This window comes from Myotis brandtii, unplaced genomic scaffold, assembly GCF_000412655.1.
Source record: "Myotis brandtii unplaced genomic scaffold, ASM41265v1 scaffold244, whole genome shotgun sequence".
In the NCBI taxonomy this organism is placed as follows: Eukaryota; Metazoa; Chordata; class Mammalia; order Chiroptera; family Vespertilionidae; genus Myotis; species Myotis brandtii.
In genome coordinates this window covers 1,296,683-1,311,417 of record NW_005359225.1, presented here as the reverse complement: position 1 = coordinate 1,311,417, position 14,735 = coordinate 1,296,683, and the positions used below count along the sequence as shown (strand labels likewise).

Genomic DNA, 14,735 nt, shown 5'->3' with positions numbered 1-14,735 from the left:
GCACCCCAACCCCCTGATCAGCCCTGCTCTGTGAGTGACAGGGGGCAGCGCCCCAACCCCCTGATTGGCCCTGCTCTGTGAGTGACAGGGGGCAGCGCCCCAACCCTCTGATCGGCCCTGCTCTGTGCGTGACAGAGGGTGGCGCCGCCTCCTCCCCATCGACCCTGCCTTGAGTGTGATGGGGCGGTGCCCCAACCCCCCAATCGGCCCTACCCTGAGCGTGACTGAGGGTATCGCAACCTGATGCTCAACACAGGAACTGCCCCCTGGTGGTCAGTACACTGCCACAGTGGGAGTGCTGCTCGGCTTACCACAGCAGGACTAGCCGCTCAGAGGGCAAGTCCATAGCCACTTGGCTGACCAGGATGAGCAGCGCTCCCACAGCTGGCCAATCACCGCAGGCCACACCCCCCACCAGTGCACAAATCCTGTGCACTGGGCCTCTGGTATTTCTTTAATTTTCTGACTTCTAATATATGTAGTCTATGAATGAGGCAGTATAGTAGGTATACTTATTCAGTAATTCTTTTAATTTACTCATCAGGAAATAATTAATGTCTTCTTTGGATAGAAAGTCAGATGACTTCTAAGATCATTTCAACTAAGTCTAGGATTTTTGATCACCTTGAAACATTGTACTTTATTGCACAATTTATAGTTCTTTTTCCCATTATCCTGATAAAATCTTTTCTGTGATTTTTCAGTAAAAGCACAGTTTTTATCATTTAAATGCTTATAAATCTCATATGTTACTGACTTCAATTTAGGGAGAAAAGACTATTCAGACAGTGCCAACGGGAGCAAAGCCAGCTATTATCACTGCTACAAGACCCATCACCAAAATGATTGTAACGCAACCAAAAGGAATAGGTTCCACAGTTCAACCAGCAGCTAAAATCATCCCAACAAAAATTGTTTATGGGCAGCAAGGGAAAACACAGGTATGCTGTAAGATATGGTGATTTTTCATGGCTCAGGTATATTTTAAATTCCTAAAATTCCAAAGAAATTTGAAAAGATCAGTAATATTTTTTAAAAATTATTAAAAGTTATGACTACATGTGTATAATTATCCATCTGTTTTCAAACCCTTTGTTTCACTCCTCACACTTTTAAAAAATATCTAAATATTTGTGTCTTATTAAGAGCAAAGATTGGAGAAAATCCCCTTGGAATAAAATTTGTTGAAGTTATGTATTATTATTTGAGGAGTATATTGTTCAGGAAGAATGGTAGTTATTTAGCAACTCTCAGAGAAAATTATTTACTTTTTATAAGCTAATATGGCCTTTGAAAGCACTTTATTTACTTAAAAAATTTGCTTTACTTGAAACTTAAATAGTAGAGAAGCTAGTGATCTGTTCATTTTTTCTACTACTAAGGGAGCTTTTCTGGAAATTTGCTTGGGAAATTGAGGCTCAGGAATTAATCTTATGTTGCTGGGCTGCTGTGTATTTTACATGATGTCTGAGAATATCAAAGGAAGCAAGGTAGCTTTGGTTGAGAAATGCTAATCTAGAATTTTTGTAAAAAGTAGTAATTTACCTATAAAATAATAATTTGCGTTTAGAATGATTCCTTAGAATTATAGCTAAATAGTTTACTATCTAAACAAGTAAGTTTGATGATTAGAAGTAAGTCCAAATTGCCTTTAAAATTCAACTGGAACAATTTTGTTTCATTATCTAAGTTGTATTATGTTTTCATTCTTGAATTCTTAGAAATGGGTTACTTAATAGAGTCTGAAAAGGTTTAAAATCTTATATGTGGGAGAAATAAAAGATAAATGTGGTGAGTTAACATTATTCCATGTACCCAATTGAAGTCAACTCCAAGAGTCCAAATTTTGAAGTGAAATGGTTCACTTTGAAAATCTTTCTTCATTTCACTTGCTTTGGTATCTGTGGTTTTCACCTTTGCCAAGAGTTGATCTAACACATATTCCATATTGCTTCTAATAGTTGACTACATCATTGTTCCTCTGGGGATTTTTTCAAAGATGATTTCGGTCCCAAGCAAGTTTACTTTGTATACATGTGTCAGGAATTTCATTTGGTTACTAATGATAGAAAAACCAAAGAACAGTGACTTAAACAAATTAAGGTTTTATTTTTACTATGTTAATTAATGTTCAGACTGGTGAAATCTGGAACTGTTATTGTGACACAAAAATTCCACTGGGAATCTAGGCTTTTTGTATCTTTCTTGTGACTCATTTCTACTATATAGCCTAGATTGTAAAATGACTCCTGAATACATCATAGGCAAGGAAAAAGAGGGGCAGATGCTCTTGTCAGAATCATGGCTGTTATATGGCATGTACCACTTAAAATGTTTTATGTAGCTTGACTATAATTTGCTCATAGATTGAATTAGTCTTTGATGAACAATGTTGTGCCCAAAATATAGTAAATGTACCGAATGCTGTTTTGTACTCCCAAAGAAATATTATTGTTCATGACATAGAAGTTTAACATTTTAAATAGTGCTCTAAAATTTGAACTTGGTATATTTCTGCTTTTCTCCTAGGTTCTTATTAAACCCAAACCAGTGACATTTCAAGCCACAGTTGTTAGTGAACAAACAAGGCAGCTGGTCACAGAAACATTACAGCAAGCATCCAGGGTGGCAGAGGCCAGTAATTCTTCTATTCAGGAGGGAAAAGAAGAACCACAAAGTTATACAGATAGTTCCTCTTCTACAGAGTCCTCCCAAAGTTCCCAAGGTAAGATTCATTTTATATAATTACTGCTGAAAATAGTGCCCTAGTTCCAGAATAGTTGCATCTAGAAATTTTAAATAAATATGGTTTGATTTGTCACTTCTTTTGATTTGATTTTCTTTTGTTTGATATGTAATTAGTGAGCTGAAGTTTTGTTTTTGGTAAGGCCTACCATTCTTTACTGCATGGCATATGTTCATCAAATAATTGGTAAACTTAGGATAATGATTTTGACAGGTAGGTATTACAAACTGCCTAGAGCTATGATTCCTCCTGTTTTCTTTGGGTAGGTAGAAGTATGCAAGAAAGTGAATATACCTTTTGAAATGGTTGTTGCCGAATCTTGAGAAAGAGTCAAGGTGGCCAGAGGTAGGCTACAAGTGGGCTGTAAGTAGGCTATCATGCATTGCAGTTTGCATGGGACAAGTCCTAGTTTATGTCTGTTCTAGCATTATTATTAATAGCATTCCCTTTCATTCTCAAAGGTATCCCAGTTTAGATAATAATTATATGACTCTCCTAATTATAAGGAAGGGGCTGTGAAGCCATAATTCATAGTAGGGAAGCTTTTTGTTTTCAGTGCTGTTTTAATTATGTTCTTCTAGGAAGTCACTTGAAAGATCATGATCATAATCTTTGAGACCTTCTACAAATCTAATACTCAGTTATCTTAAATCACTCTTACTGTCAGGCAGTATGTTATGCCCATGCTTATGCACTCTGATGCATCTAAGCAAAGCTGTTTATATTCCCTTGGTCATTCCTAGTCACTCTATTTCTCTCCCTGCCTTCCCATTATCCTTTCTGGAGTGCTTTGTTAGCACTTTTCTAATATAGATTCTTCATATTGTGCAAACACTTTATTATTTGTTAGTTTATACTATGTACTAAGCATTATGCTAGAGACCCTAGAAAGGCTGAGTAAAATATAGTTCTTGCTCATTAGGAGCTTAAACTCTCGAGTAGGGGATTAAAAAAAATTAAATGTACAACTTCAGTATAAGAATTTTATTAGTAACAAAATGTTATTACTAACAAAAATACCAAATGCTGAAAGTTCATACTCCAGTGAGGAGCAGATGAGAAAGCCTCATGAAGAAGTAGCATTTGAAATGGTCTTTGAAAACTCATCAATTCAAAGTAAATAAAAAAGTCGATTTTAACAAATGAACACTATGTCACTCATTTTATAAAATACATAAAATATTTAGCTTATGCATTGGTTCTAAAAGGGGGACATGAATATATATATTCTATATAATAAAAGTGTAATATGCTAAGTGTCTGATCTATTGGTCGACCTCGACCAGTCGCTATGGCATGCACTGACCACCAGGGGGCAGACGCTCCAACCGGTAGGTTAGCTTGCTGCTGGGGTCTGGCCGATCGGGACTGGACAAGAGGGCTGGACATGCCCTGGAGCCGTCCCACAGTCCCTCCCCGGCCAGCCAACCTCCTGTGGTCCCTCCCCAGCTGGCCAACCCCCACAGGCCCTGATGGGAACTGGGTGAGCTGGCCCCAGTCGGCCCCATCGCTGGCCAGGCCAGGGGGGAGGGTAGGGGGTGGGAATGGGACCCCACCTGTGCACAAATTTGTGCACTGGGTCTCTAGAGCAGTGATTCTCAACCTTCTGGCCCTTTAAATACAGTTCCTCATGTTGTGACCCAACCATAAAATTTTTTTCGTTGCTACTTCATAACTGTAATGTTGCTACTGTTATGAATCGTAATATAAATATCTGATATGCAGGATGGTCTTAGGCGACCCCTGTGAAAGGGTCGTTCGATCGCCAAAGGGGTCTCGACCCACAGGTTGAGAACCACTGCTCTTTTTTTTTGTGATTGTGTGTGTGTGTGTGTGTGTGTGTGTGTGTGTGTACGCACGCGCATCTGTATCTGAGATTATATATACTAGTAGCCCTGCGCACAAATCCATGCGCAAGTAGCTCGCTGCTGCTTGCCTCAGCTGGCCGCCTGGCCCACTGCCTCTCGTAGCTCTCTGCCGCTCATAGCTCGCTGCCCCGCCCTTCTGCTGTTGGTCGTTACATGTCACAGCATAACGACCATTTGCATATTACCTCCTTATTATATAGGATAATCTCAGATGATCTTTTAAAATTGTTCTTCTTTTCCTAAGGGAGCCCTAAATCAATCAGTACTTTCCAAACATGTCACTTCATTAGTGAGTCTTCAGTTGTCATTCTAAGAATGGTGCAAGAGTTTGGCTATTTCTAGATGTGATTGAGTATAAGGTTTTTCTGCTCTTTGATCTATTATAATATAAACATCATCATCTGTTTTTATTTATTAGTTTTCTTTCATTTTGTATTTTAAAAATATTCTGTAATACAGACATATTTTATAGTTCAGACTAAGCGTATCTAATGTAATTGAATATGAAGCCAGTTTTTATAATCTGCATTTACCCTTCTTCCCATATCCTTGTATAGCTCTTTAGTACATACTCACAAAGACAAGGTGTTGGGAATATATATGCTGTGATTTAAAGAGAAAGGGATAGCCCTAACTGGTTTGGCTCAGTGGATAGAGCGTCGGCCTTCGGACTGAAAGGTCCCAGGTTCGATTCTGGTCAAGGGCATGTACCTTGGTTGCGGGCACATCCCCAGTGGGAGGTGTGCAGGAGGCAGCTGATCGATGTTTCTCTCTCATTGATGTTTCTAACTCTCTATCCCTCTCCTTCCTCTCTGTAAAAAATCAATAAAATATATTTTTAAAAAAATAAAAAATAAAGAGAAAAGGATAAACGATTGAGTCAGTCTAAAATTGTGCTGTTTTGAATATTTGAGTGTTGTAACTGCTAGGAATCTAAGCACTACTTAGATGTCCATTTTTCTTTTATATTGCTTTTGTGGTTTTTAGCGCCATCTCCTCCCCACCCCGCAAATAGCAACATTTTTTAATGTAATTTAAGATAGGAGAAAGTAGCAGGAAGAGTAAAAAGAACTCCTGTGTATACTCTTTTTCTAGATTCACCACTAGTTTACATTTTGCCCTGTTAGCTTTAATGTTGCTTCTCTAACTAAACCCCTCCACCCCCTCCCCCCATTTGAGAACAAATTATAGATATCATGTCCTTTACCCCTAAATACTTACATTTGTAGGTTCATATTTCCTAAGGGTTAGTCTATTTATAACTAAAATGCAGTTATCAAAATCAAGAAATTTAAAGCTATGATTTTATAATCTATAATCCATTCAAATGTCATCAATTGTCTAATAATATTCTTTATACTTTTTTCTTCAGTCCACAATCTAATTCAAGATTGCATTGTATTTAGTTGCATTTAATTATCATGGCTCTTCATTTTCCTTGAACTTTAGTTAATCCTTCAGCCTTTCTTTGTGTTTCTTGATCTTGACATTTTTGAAGAGTATAGAGCAGTTACTTTGTAGAATATTCTTCTGTTGTTTTGTCTGATGTTTGCTCTTGATTAAATTCAGCAAGAATTCCACAGATATGATATTGTGTCCTTAGTTTTATCTCATTAGTAGGCACATGATGTTAGTTTGTCCCTATATTGATGTTAATTTAATGTTGATCAATTGGCTGAGGTGATATCTTCCCCATTTGTGAGGAGATACTTTGAAACTATATAAATATCATGTTCCTCGTTAAACATTTATCTAGTTTTAGCATCCATTGATGATTTTCTAAAGTTCATTATTTGTATATTTGATAGTTGGCATTCTACTGTAAAAATAAATCAACCTTTTTTTGATTTCAGATGTTTTTCTGATGACTTGTCTTACACAAGTCCTGGAAATAAGGATATTTCTTATGCCAGGGGAATTTTTTGATTCTACTTATAGTTTCTAACTTTTCCCATTATCTCCCACCCCCAAGGAGGTGAGGAATAAATCAAAGTTAAGCAAAGCATACTTATTGCATAACTTTTCAGAGCTGTTACGTGCTAATATGAGGAGTGCAGTATATAATGTAAAATGCTCCCCAACTTTTTTGACCATGGGACCCTTTTTTTGTAGAACATCTTGAGAAATTAATGTTCTCTGGAACATTTTGGGTGATGCCGGCTAGACAATTAAATACTATGAAGGCCTTAGGCTTTATGACAATACTTCAGAGGGAAGGTACATGTTACATCGTAAAAGGGATGTAGACATCTTGGGTTTAGTTTAGAAGAGATGGTTTAGTTGGGTAAGGCATCTGGGAATCATTTTATATGAGGAATGTTAGTGAAGACAGACCATTTATCATGGAGAAGAGATGATGAAGATTGAGTTGGGTTGGGGGAGCATGGGAGATATCATCAGTTATCTTGAGGAAGAGGAAAAAGAATTGGTCTGTGTAGATACATGGGTGGAAACTAGAACCATTGGGTAGAAGTAACAGAAAAACCTGCTTCCACTCCATTAAAGAAAATTTTCTAATTGTTATATTGTGCAGAGTTGGGAAGGAAACTGTTTTAGAAAGTAGTGAGTTCTCTGGTGGTGGAGTTCCTGGACTGGCGGTGGTACTTTGTGAAGATTATAGCATAGGATTGCTGAGAGCATTAAATGAACTTTTAAATCTTTTCTGGCTGACAGGTCTTATGATATTATGAAAATGTGATATAGGCATTTTATAGTAAAGACATAGAGACATTCTTTCATAGAGATGTCTGAGTCTGCCTTTGGATACAGTGTGTATCTCTAGTACAAAACATGTGGTAGGTATTTAATAAATACTTGCTAAGTAATTTGTCGGGAAAGATATCTGAGGGTTAGCAGGCCACCATCTTCAAGAGATATAGGGTCATTTAAAAAAAATAGCCTTCCCAAAGAAAACAAAATCAACATATAATAGATCTGGAATTTTTAATTACCATTTAAAAACTGTATTCCTCCCCTACACCCCACACTCCTTCAAAAAAAAAAAATAACAATACTGGGTAGAATATGTACAACACCAGGGATGCATAATTTCCATTAAACCTTCAAAAAAATCTACAAGATGGATGCACATCACATAATCAAATGGTACTATGAAATCAGATTCCTGGTACCTCAGTCATTACTTTCTGACTCCAGCATCAGACTTGATAGGCAGTAGATTTATCAGACTAAACATAAGCCAAAGGTAGAGAGGAAAATCACTCAAGAAATGGTTTTCACATCGAGGTTCACTCTCTCATTCTGTCATAGATTTGGGGTTATTTCGGTAATACTTTGTGATGGTCAGCTACTCTTTCTGAGTATGGACAGAGAGTGAGCAATCTCCCCAGTCTCTATGGGATGATGTTATTTGTGATGATTTCCCTGATAGGTGTTCCCATGTGGAAATTTGTGTTCCTTTTCTAGTCTCTACCATATCCCTCTACAAATGAAGTCCTTGCTTTCTTCTAGATAATCAATGTATATGGAGTGGAGTTGCCAAGTCATTCTTTGCCTATAGGTCCTCTCATCCAACCAAGGGGTACTTATATCATCAATGGAATTTTTTAAATTTGAGAACTTAGGTTATATAAAAAGAATGATTCCCTAATATAATTGTCTTAAGTTTAAGTTCTATATATCTACTTAGAATGAGTAAAGAAAAATGGTTATATGCTTCACATAGCATTTGGTATTCCGGGATAGTTCCTTTAATTTTCTAGATTTTGGAGGAAGTTTAATGGAAGTTATACATCCTTCATATGCCTTATGTCCTACCCATTTGGGTGTGTGTGTGTGTGTGTGTGTGTGTGTGTGTGTATAATAACTTATTAATGTTAATTAAAAATTCCAGATTTATTGTAAACTGATTTTGTTTTCTTTGAGAAGACTATTGGTTTATTTTTATCTCTCTTTTTTTTAAGAGTTGTTTCCCCTGCCCCAACCTTTTGGGACAAATTTGTGGTTTTCAAAAATATAATATTCATAGAAGGTCAAACTTATGTTGCATTTATTCTTGTTTGGGGGACTACATGGATTCTTTTTATTATTCTGTGATGCTTTCACTGACCATTCCAATTCAAAGCAGACTTTTTCTTTCTATGTATTCATCTTATTTGCCCTAATCATTTGGTTTTGCCCCAAAATACAAAGCTATATGTATATCTTTATTTTATGTCTCTTTCATTATATAATCCAAACTTGGGAGTAGGGATCATGCCTTTATATATCTTGCATAATTTTCTGTATGGTGTTTTGGACAAAGGAGTTTAGGAACTTAACAGTAGTCTAGTCCAATCGGCTTATTTTGTAGATAGAAAACTCATAAATAGTTTGTTGCTCGATTTGATGCACATTTAGTATTTACATGCATACCAGTATAGCATGAATATAATAAACCTTGAATTAGGGTGTAATTTAATTTGAAACTAACAAAAAGTCTTAGAATGGAGGACTTTCAGGCCACCACTACCACAACAATATTTCTATTGCCCTTCATAGTTTACAGAGCTCTTTTACATATATGATTTTGTTATATCCTCAGATCCTCAGAAATTCTGTGAGGTAGAGAGGTGATTTTATTGTTGCCATAATTAAATAATGATACTAAGACCCAAAGAACCAACTTGCTAATAATTGATAGAGCTGAGGCTGTAACCTAAGACTTTGAATTTCAAATGTTGTATGTGTCCTATTATATCAGGTTGCTTCTAGATTATCTATCCAGTCCTGTTGTTAGTGGACAAGATTTCCTTTCAATAAATCAGTCATTCAATAAGTGTTGACTGAATGCTGAGGTTGTAATACAGAGTACATTTTCAGCTGCATTTGGGAAAATAAGACTCCTATAGCATTTGTTCTTACACAAATATATACCCACTTACACAAGTACACACCTATTTATTATAGCAGTTATCACATTGAATTGTAACTTGTCTTTTTTACATGTCTGTCTCCCTAACCAGATTGTGTGCTTCTTGAGAATCCTCTGATTATTCTGTGAGCTCCTTTGTATCCTCAATGCCAAATATAGACTCTGGCACATAGGTGCCTAGTTTGTTCAGTTACTGAATGAATAATTCTGTGAATACAGACATGAAAGACATTTGCCCTCTGGGGGCTTACAAGTCTTCTTGGGGAGATAAAGCATGAAGTTTACAATAAATACAAAGATTTTTAAAAAGCAAATTGTTTTTTTTTTTTTAAGAGAAACTTTGTTTATAGGGTTTGTTTTTTTTTAACTAATATAAAACAGATTCCCAGCCTGTAGTTCATGTAATTGCTTCCCGGCGTCAGGATTGGTCAGAACATGAGATTGCAATGGAGACTAGCCCCACCATAATTTATCAGGATGTATCCAGTGAATCACAATCAGCTACTTCAACAATCAAAGCTCTGTTAGAACTCCAACAGACAACAGGTATGAACTCACATGCTCAATTGAATGAAGCATGTTTTCTCTAGAGATGGGTTGTGCTAAAATACTACCACTGTTCTATTTTCTTTGTTATTTGAGCACATTTCCCCCCTCTGGACTTGTCTATAATCATTGGTGCAGTCTTCTTACTTGTCAGTTCATTAAGATGTGCACAGGAGTACTGAAGGATAAATATAGTCAGTAGAAAGGTAGAAAAAAATGGCAGAGCTTTCTTCTCTGTCTCCTGACTTAACTGGACAATCCTGTTGCTCTTGTTACCAGAAAGGAGTAGGTCTGTTACTTCTAAGTGGAAAGATAGATACAGTACACCAGCTCTATTCAAAAATAGTAGGAGGCAGATTGAAGGGCCCGTCATCCTCCTTGATATTGGTGGGACAGTTTTATGTTCATAAAACACCATTAATGGCCCTTTCTAGCATTCTGATTTGTTTTAATTTTATCTTCATATTTCTTTATATAATTTACTTACTTGAACTTCCATGCAAAGCTATCCTCACAAGATTCTGTCAGTATTTCTAGTTACTAAATATCTTCAACGAACTAGGCAAAACCTGTGTTATAAATACTGACCTCTCTATTATAATAGGTCAAAGATTGTCAGAGTATTTAAGGGACCTTAGCAATGATCTTATCCAACCCTTTCATTTTATGGATAAGTAAACTGAAACTAGAGAGGTTACCCAGTAGGTTAGTGGCAGAGTGAGATTCAATGTCTTGATTCCTAGTTCAATGTCCTCTCTACTTATAGAGCGACTTCTCTATTCTTTTGGCTTTGTTTTGCTTTCTTTGTTTAAATGATTATCTTGATTTTGTCACATTATATGCTTTGTGGGAATAATCTGAATGATCATTCAGTGGACTTGATTATTGGTTACTACTCTTTGTTGTGACATCCACTCTACACTACCCCAAGAATACTAGTATTTAATGTAAGTCTTTGGTTAACATTTTTAAATATTGATATTATTTTTAGCCTTAGTCATTTCCTCAGCTCCTTGTTTTTTACATACTCAGCCATTTTCATTAATGCCTTATAAGAAGGTAGAAACTGAATGAGTAGATTCTGTGGAAAAGTGATAAGATAGAAAAATAAATCTGTCCACAGAAACCATTCCTGATTCTAGACTATTCTAGAAGACATTTTTTTTTGCAGGAACACAGAAGCCATTTTTTCTAATGTTGAAAATTTTTATTTTTTAAAAGTCATTAAAAATACTATAATATTTCTTTAGAGATTACCTTAAAATTTTAATAGAACAAATTAAACTGATCACTGAGTTGTATAATTCAGGGTAGATGTGCCTGAGTGGAAATCATGCTATGTACTGCTTATTCACCCTTTGTTTTCAGGTTGGTGAACTCAAGGATACCAGGGACTCCCTTGAAGAAGGGTAAAGAAAATGTTGTAAGGGAAATGTGTATAAGGGAAACAGAACCAGTTGTCTGGCCTAATGATATTAGGGGGGGATTTTACTCTGATTGCATATGAGTCCTTTTTGCTAGGCTTTTGGGTATGATTGCACAAGTTGTGGACTCTATACCCTTGCATAGCAGTCTGATTTTTCCTTTTGAACTCATTGTCTCCTTAGTCACTGCCAGTGTGGCACCCCAGAGGTCTGGTTCGTTATTCCCATGGACAACTCTGGTTTGGGTACTTGTTTGTAATAAAGTTAACTTTTCCCCTGACTTTTTTATGCAGTAAAGGAAAAATTGGAATCTAAACCAAGACAACCTACTATTGACTTGAGTCAAATGGCAGTGCCTATTCAGATGACCCAGGAAAAGAGACATTCTCCGGAGAGTCCATCAATTGCTGTAGTAGAGTCAGAACTCGTTGCTGAATACATCACTACAGGTAGGTGTCCTTTTAAAAAGTAGTATTAAGGTAGGAAAGCTACCTTTCTGCATTTCATAGGGTGGTTGTTTGGGGGAGAATATATTTTTTACATTTCCAGATCTTTTTCAGTTTGCTCTGAGAGCAAATTCACTTTGTCCTTGGGATTACTCTTTTATGACTAGGGGTTGGGGAGAGGTGGGTAATAGGTTGCTACAGTTTGCAAGTAATATAAAACTGCAAGTTGGCCATAAATAATATCTGTGACTATAGGGTAACACTTTTAGAGAGAGGTAAATATTTTTTTATCTAGAGATAAACATTTTTATGCATCCGAACTTTTTAATTTTGGAGGAGGGGGAGAGATGGATCAAGGGAGAAAGAAGGTAGAAAATCCAACCCTTTTTTAATGTAAAGGAAAAAAATGTGGAAATTTTAAAGTTATTATAAATACTTATGAGTTCTGGTGGAAAGTGAATTAGGTATTTGTTTAAAATACAGCCTGGAAGCAAAATACTAATGAGATTTTTGGATGTTGTATATAGAGAATGGAGCAGGAAGGATAATAGATTCTTTCAGATGCTGGTGAAACCACACCTGGAATACTGCTTTCTGTTTTGGACACTTCATTACCTTGAGATTTGAAATAGTTCAGAGAGTAGTAATGTGAATAATTCAGGGTTAGGAGAGAGGACTTATGAGGCACTATGTAAAGAACACCTGTCTTAAGTATTCCTTAGCAGTGATTAAAAGAGAACATAAAGTTAAAAATATTTGAAGGATGTAAATACTGAAGCAGAAAGGGAATTCTTTGGCATCATTTTAGAAGATATTAAGACTAATGGGTTAAAATTGCCAAATGGAAAATCCATTTAAAGATTATGGAAAGCCATCTAGCATTTACTTCAGAGATATTTAGCAGAAAGCTAAATAAAGCAGAGGGCAGTATGTTAGGGAATCAGTATTGACCTCGGTATAGACTAGATTATCATAAATAGATGAAAAGACCTATGATTTCTTCCCATACTTATCCTTTTCAGAATGCAGTGATGAGGGGACAGAGGTTGCTTTTCCCCTTCTAGGTGAGTGGTGTGCATCCATTTGTTGTATAACCAAAGGTAAAAGATGATTGTTTGGGGGAGAACCACTTCAATGTATATGCTCTACTCTGATCTGGTAGAGGAAAGAAAAGCTCCAATCAGTGAAAGGAAGAGAGATTTTCTTTTTGCAGAATAGTGGGATTTTTTTCTCAGAAATAAACAATTTGATATTGGGGGGAAAAAGAGTTCTTTAAAGAAATAAGTGAGTTTATGGTATTTATTTGGCCCAGTTAAGCTGTTTTCCAATGTTCACCCTGTGGCCTCCTTCCAGATGTAGGCATACTAGTATGTACATACAGCAACAATAGAAAAATGCATTTTTGAGTATAGATAGAAAGTGTTACAGAAATAAAGCTTGTTTATATTTCACTGGATAGTTTTAAAGTTCTGTACTTAAAACACATAAATGGCATTTTTACATTGATTTCTGTAGTGATCATCTTACACTTGGATACCCCACTGATGACTTTTTTAAGTATGAAACCACTACTTGAAATTGTAGATCAAGATATATGAGCATTAGCCCTCGCCAGTTTGGCTCAGTGGATAGAGCGTCAGCCTGCGGACTGAAGGGTCCCAGGTTTGATTCCAGTCAAAGGCACATGCCCAGGTTGTGGGCTTGATCCCCAGTAGGGGGCATGCAGGAGGCAGCTGATCAATGAGTCCCTCTCATCATTGATGTTTCTATCTCTCCCTCTCCTTTCCTCTCTGAAATCAATAAAAATATACTTAAAAAAAATATATATGAGCATTAGAATCATGGATTATTGAGTTTTCATATTCTCAAATTCTTAGCTTATTTTCTAGAATTCTTTACTCTGTTCCTGATTCAGAAAGTTGGTTTCTCAGTAAATATAAGCATTTTTAAAGCTGTGTAGAATAAGAAGCGGTGAATGTTTGTACTGTTTAAAATGTTGATATTCAGGCTGGTAAAATATGATCGATTGGCATCAATATAGATAGTTTACTACATGGGATCTTTGTAGCAAAAAAAAGTGGGGTTATTTCAATGTATACTCTTATTTGGGTCAGATGAGCTAAGAGAAGATGTATTATTTTGTTAACTTTATATTTTAGTACTTAACAACTTAAGGAATGTTTTCAATCCATTACTTCATTTGGTCCCCTTCTAGGTAGAAACAAATTATTATTATCCCATTAAAAAACAAAAATCAAACAAACCAACAAAATCTCTTAAGTTTTAGAGGTTAAATAAAGTTTTCATGACCTCTTCAAATTCCCATAGCTGGTTGGTGGCAGCATGGGGCAGAATCCAGGTGTGACTCTTAGTGATGACACTCTCTGCAGTATCATCTTGACCTCTTACAGCTTTAGGAACTGTAAGGCTATCTAATCTAATAAAAGAGAAACATGCAAATTGACTGTACCTTTGCTATGTCCCAAGCCACGCCCACCAGCCAATCAGAGCAAATTAACCCAACCAAGATGGCGGCCGGCAGCCACGGAGCTGGACCAAGCAGGAGGCTTGGTTGCCCCGGCGATGGAGGAAGCCAAGCTTCCTGCCTGCCCTGGCCAGCTGTGGCCTCCGCTAAAGGCAACAAAGTTTCAATTATAGAAGATAAATAAATCCCAGACACCTGCTTCCAGCCAGCCTCCACTGGGAACTTGGGTGGCTGGGGGACGTGGCCAGCCTGCAAACAGCCATCAGCCCCTCACCCAGGCTGGCCACACCCTCATGGGGTGAGGGTCCCCGCTGGGGGGCTTGGCAGCCTGAAAACAGCCATCAGCG

The 14,735-nt window shown here is 36.9% G+C and overlaps 1 protein-coding gene across 10 annotated transcripts in view; it reads left to right on the top strand.

Moving 5' to 3' along the window:
- EMSY (EMSY BRCA2-interacting transcriptional repressor) overlaps nucleotides 1-14,735 on the top strand; it is an 86,139-nt gene that overhangs the window by 61,752 nt on the left and 9,652 nt on the right. For 7 of the 10 annotated variants that reach the window (XM_005867045.2, XM_005867044.2, XM_005867041.2 and 4 more), the window contains 5 exons: nucleotides 768-941; nucleotides 2,530-2,725; nucleotides 9,869-10,033; nucleotides 11,751-11,906; nucleotides 12,926-12,967. In XM_005867045.2, the coding sequence (XP_005867107.1) occupies nucleotides 768-941; nucleotides 2,530-2,725; nucleotides 9,869-10,033; nucleotides 11,751-11,906; nucleotides 12,926-12,967 (733 nt within the window). The remainder of the gene's footprint in view (nucleotides 1-767; nucleotides 942-2,529; nucleotides 2,726-9,868; nucleotides 10,034-11,750; nucleotides 11,907-12,925; nucleotides 12,968-14,735) is intronic. The other 3 variants (XM_005867043.2, XM_005867048.2, XM_005867047.2) reach the window with 2 other exon arrangements.